Genomic DNA, 5,115 nt, shown 5'->3' with positions numbered 1-5,115 from the left:
AACGGATTAATTGCAAAGATTAACTTTCAATCATGCAATCTCTTTGTCCAAAAAAAGATCTTCGGATAGTAATTTTCATACCTCCAAAGCTAACACAATCCCAAAAAATCCAAGAACTCTACAAAGAAGGAATGTAATGAAGATAAATGAATGTATCCTACTAAAAAGAAAATAAATGCATCTTACTAACCTGAAGAATGTGAGAAAGTGAAGACACTAACATCACCAATTGTTCGTCAAATATCATAACATAATGTCAGGAATGTCCAGAATTGATTAATAAAATAAGATTGAATGGATGAGAGTTGGAACTGAAAGACTTTGGAATAACAGTAGTGATAGTGCTCACGAAAATGAGAATTGAGAATTTTCTATATCCATCAATAATTTACAGTTTTATGGAGGCAAATATTAGATTCTCTAACTTGATCATTACTGAAAATTTATTTCTGTTAACCATAATATTTAAATTAAAAATATTGATTAAACTAGAACAGAATTGCATTTATAACTGAACAAATTTTTTGTTCATTGGTTCAATATAACACAATTCTTCACATAATGCACATAACATGAAAAGCTTCTAGTGCTAGAGTAGTAGCATCTACTGCTTTGCTTTGCAAGTAACAGATTTTTGGCGAGCCTTACATTTAGGGAAGCAACCCAGAATTGAATTAGACGGTCGCGGTTTGTAAGTCGAGAAAAACTCTGAATCTCGTTCAAGTGACGTGGCAAATCGCTCCAATATTGAAACGATTTCGACAAAATGTGGCCTTTTGTTTGGATTACTTGACCAACATCTGTTGATCAGGTTACTAAATGCCCAAGGACATTCAGATGGCAATGGTGGTCTTGCATTCTGCGAAAAAATATCATAATTAATCAAATTCAATATCATTGCTCAATGAATAAAATATATATACAAATCCCTTATATTTGTTGGCATCAGATAACCATGATTTAACTGTGACAATATTTTATAAGACCACTATTTAACCGTGACAAATTTTGGACTTTGTGCAGTAGTCCGTCTTACATGCCCTCAAAGACGGCTCTGAGGCAAAGTGGGCGCAATAATTGACTCACATAAAGCTGCTAGCATAAAGTATTTCAATCATTTAAATGTCACACACAAAATAAGAGAAACCACTAGTAATTTGATTATACAAGTACTTTAATTATGTGTCTAGCTTATATAGGCAAATCTCAAACACAAACATAACCACATGATCTTCTAAAGATCACAGACAAAGAATGATTGTTGCCCACTCCCCACACGTTCAAGAAAGATACGTAACAAATTAACCATCAAAAACACCATATGCTCAAATGCATGAACAAAACAATGCATGTTGTTATGAATAATGTGATGAAGAAAGGGGAATGTTTTGTTTCGAATCGAAGTAAATTACGGTACAAACCTTGTATGAAACTGCAAATGCTGCTTGTTCTGGTGTCATGTTATCGAACGGAGTCAATCCGGTTAAAAGCTCCCAAAGAACGATACCGAAACTATAAACATCCACTTTTTTGGTATGGTGTTTTTCTTTGATCATTTCTGGAGCCATCCAACGGTACGTTCCGGTGAATCCTTTCGCACTTCCGCACTGAGATTCTAAACATGAGATACCAAAATCAGCTACTTTTACACACATGTCTTCGTCTAAGAGAAGATTCTCTGATTTGAGATCCCTGTGAAGTATTCCTTCGGAATGAAGATATTGCATTCCCCTCGCAATGTCTAGTGCTAATTTCAGAACGAGTTCGTGTGGAACCGAATGTGGTTCTTGTTGATGAAGGTATTTTCTCAATGAACCACCAGCTAAATATTCGGTGATTATACAGAAAACCGGTGGTTTCTTGCAAGCGGCAATGAACTGCATGATCAATAAAAGTTAGCAGCATTCAACTTCACTCAAAGAACATTCCCTTTTCACCGTGATTTTGAGAAGCTGGTATCTGTGGCTTCTGTCAGTGATTTTCAAGTTTTCCAAACACACACTCCAACACATAGCACTTATAAATATTCAATCATTGATCAGTAACAATATCTAAGTGCGTATTTCATTATGAAGATTAAAAGTGAGTTGAATGTAAAATAATTTATGTACATGGCACATTCCTGTAAGAGTGAGTTGAAATGAATTTAAGGCTAATAATCAATTATATGGGCAAAAGTCTCAAAACATATAAAGCCCGGAATCAGAAAACACTGACAGAATCAAAATTCTAAAGACAGAATCAATTTTACAACTTCAGAATCAATATTCTCAGGCTAAAAGCTGAATCAAAGAAACAATAAAAATGCAGGTAGAGAAGAATGAAAAAACAAAAGAAGAACATACAGTGAGGATATTTGGATGGCGCAACCTGAGAAGCAAACCAACCTCAGAAGTAAACTGCTTCTCAAGAAAAGCAGCCAAATCTTCATCTTCTTCAGGCTGACTCACAAGCTTAATAGCAACATCCATTTGCTTATAAACCCCTCTATAGATTCTACTATGTCTTCCAGAAGCAAATTTAGATCCAATAAACAACTGAGACATATCAGCACTCCATTCTTCTTCCTCACCTCCCTTTATAGCAGCACCAGGTGTCACCAAATACTTGGACCAAGAAACTGCTCTTTGATACTCCCCAAGTGAAAATCCTCTCCCAGATTTTCCATTCTTAGAAACTTGTTTGTAACAGTTCAAATTCTTCATAAGGGTCACCCTTATTTCCTCCAAAAATCATCAAAAATTAACCTTTTTTAAAATTTCACAAACCCCAAAAGCAGATCAAAGCAAATGCAACGGCACAAAAATCGATTTTCATAACTACCTAACTACATTGCAAATGGACGCTCACATTACAACAACCCTTTCTGTGTTTTAATCCAAAGAACAAATTTTTAACAAAAAAATCACAAATTGTGAACATCCAATCATGAAGTAACACCAAGAGAGAGAGAGAGAGAGTATAAGTAGGTAGTACAGTATAGTACTCTTGTTGTTAAAGGTGTTATTGGTGATGAAGATTAGAGTTTTTGTTGATTTTATGGGTGGTGAGGAGAGAAAGCATATGAAAATAAAAACAGACAGAGAGTGTTTTTTTTGTGTGTTTACGTTGGTACTACTAGTAACGTGCGAAGATCCACTTCTGAGGAGACAAACCGGGTCTCTTTGATAAAGACCGCTACTATATTGTTTTCCCATTTTACCCTTGTATTTCTTCTATATTTTCAATCATTGCTATTTACTTTACTGTTATACCCTTGTTTTTTTTCCTTTGCCAAACCAGTAACCATGCACATGTGCTGGTTTGGTTTCTAGTTGTGTATATAGTAACCATAGATTTCTCTAAATATTCACGTGGATGCAAATATGCAATGCACTATTATTGTAAAACAATGTGTCATGCTAACAAAAATATGTTTATATATATATATATATATACACGTTCAAAAGAGTCCACTCAATCTCGCAGACAAAAAAATTAAATAGTATTATTAGTAATAATAGGTGGATCTCAAACAAAGAGTTATGGAACTTAACTCCTAGTAAATGATTTCTTACATATAAGAGAGTAAAGATTATAATTGTGAATCAATAAATTTGATGGACACAGATTTGATATAAACTAGTATATAAAGAGAGGTATGAGAAGACAAAAGGAAAAAAGAGGACATTTTTCGTATACTTCCCACTCAAATAACATTACGACTCTTACCCTTTAGTATCGATAGTTTTTAAATTATATTATAGGAAATGATTCAGATGAGAACACTTTATTATTGTTAAAATCGAGAACTTTCAATATTAGTAATAAGATACAATCATTTGAATTAAAAATACATATGAATTGCATATATCTTATACCTTTATTTAGTCATCATCTTCTTACCTTAATAGATTTCTTTATCTCTTTCAACTTCTTTTACATGATTAAGAGTGGAAATACGAGTTAGATTTTTCAAAATCTGAGTCTGATTTTTTAAAAAATTCAAAATTTAAATCTAATTTGTAGATTATAGTATGTTTATTTTTAAGTTTAAATCTAGTCTTTTCACAAGTCTTATTGGTTTGTTAGTCTACTTCATTCATTTGAATATTTGTAAAAAACAATTCAACTAATGTTAAATAGATTAAAAAATTAAAATATTAAAAGTTTATTTTAAATTATTTGACTTTACTTTTATTGTATAAGTTTTGTGATACTATTTATTTGAGAGAATTTATAAAAACAACTTATAATATTTATATAAGATTTTTTAACTTATTTTCATAAATTCTTAAAAAATTTATTCATATTTATTTTCATAAAAGATTTTTTTTTATTGTTTGTAACTTAATTTTTTTTAACTAAATAGACTTATAAAAATTTAAGTCTTTTCTATTTTTAAAATTTTAATCTGACCTGAGTCGCGTAAGTCCTTGTTAGTCGGTCTGATATGTTCTTATTCTGAACCGTGTAGGTCCTTATTAATCGGTCTGACTAATTCTTATCTTATATGTGAGTATAAATAAAATTGCTTTACAACTTCATTGAATTTTTTTAATTATTCTCTGATAATTTTAATCACAATTTTATATTAGTAGTATACGAAAACAATTAAATTATGTGTTTAAATTGATCAAAACTTCTTTTATATATATATATATATATATATATATATATATATATATATATATATATATATATATATATATATATATATATATATATATATATATATATATATATATATATATATATATATATACACTAAAATTTAAAGATATTAAATTAAGATAAATATATAAAAAATATTAGTAAAATAATATAATTAGAAGAAAAATAATTGATTGTGTATTATAAAATTTTAAGTAGTTGGTTAATTAAGGTAATATTTCATAAATAAGTTAATTATGTTAAAACAAAATATGTATTGTTTAACCAAATTTAAAAAAGAAAATTGAAGATATAAATAAAATATTTGTTTTAAGAATATAAATAAAAAATATTTTTTTAAGAATATAAATTAAATACTTAGCTAAGAAATAAATATATAATTTTATATATAAACTTTTTTATTTAATATATTTAAGAAATATCCTATGAGTTCGTTAGCCTTTTGGCTTGAATACACTTGAA

General features: G+C 29.5%; 1 protein-coding gene across 2 annotated transcripts; it reads right to left on the bottom strand.

Annotated features, from left to right (window-relative positions):
• Window positions 1-483: 483 nt before the first annotated feature.
• Window positions 484-3,137, bottom strand: LOC127083618 (serine/threonine/tyrosine-protein kinase HT1). 2 transcript variants are annotated; one of them, XM_051023933.1, is made up of 3 exons: window positions 2,388-3,137; window positions 1,422-1,877; window positions 484-859 (listed from the first exon to the last, which is right to left on the bottom strand). In XM_051023933.1, the coding sequence occupies exons 1-3, from the start codon at window positions 2,703-2,705 to the stop codon at window positions 605-607; spliced, it is 1,029 nt and encodes a 342-aa protein (XP_050879890.1). In that variant the 5' UTR covers window positions 2,706-3,137; the 3' UTR covers window positions 484-604. The 2 variants fall into 2 exon arrangements, with proteins under 2 accessions (XP_050879890.1, XP_050879889.1); XM_051023932.1 differs by having other exon boundaries at window positions 2,346-3,135.
• Between the last annotated feature and the right edge of the window lie 1,978 nt (window positions 3,138-5,115).

This window comes from Lathyrus oleraceus, chromosome 5 (genome assembly GCF_024323335.1).
Source record: "Lathyrus oleraceus cultivar Zhongwan6 chromosome 5, CAAS_Psat_ZW6_1.0, whole genome shotgun sequence".
NCBI classification, from domain to species: Eukaryota; Viridiplantae; Streptophyta; class Magnoliopsida; order Fabales; family Fabaceae; genus Lathyrus; species Lathyrus oleraceus.
The sequence above is the reverse complement of the archived record's forward strand: the minus strand, read 5'-3'. Positions and strand labels throughout refer to the sequence as shown.

What these genes read in the sequence shown, in the direction of transcription:
- LOC127083618 (XM_051023932.1), bottom strand. Translation starts at nt 2,705, where the DNA reads ATGAAGAATTTGAACTGTTACAAACAAGTTTCTAAGAATGGAAAATCT. An exon ending in GCCATCCAAATATCCTCACT is followed by an intron (nt 1,878 to 2,345) that starts GTATGTTCTTCT and finishes TTGATCATGCAG; the next exon opens with TTCATTGCCGCTTGCAAGAA. An exon ending in CATTTGCAGTTTCATACAAG is followed by an intron (nt 860 to 1,421) that starts GTTTGTACCGTA and finishes ATTTTTTCGCAG; the next exon opens with AATGCAAGACCACCATTGCC.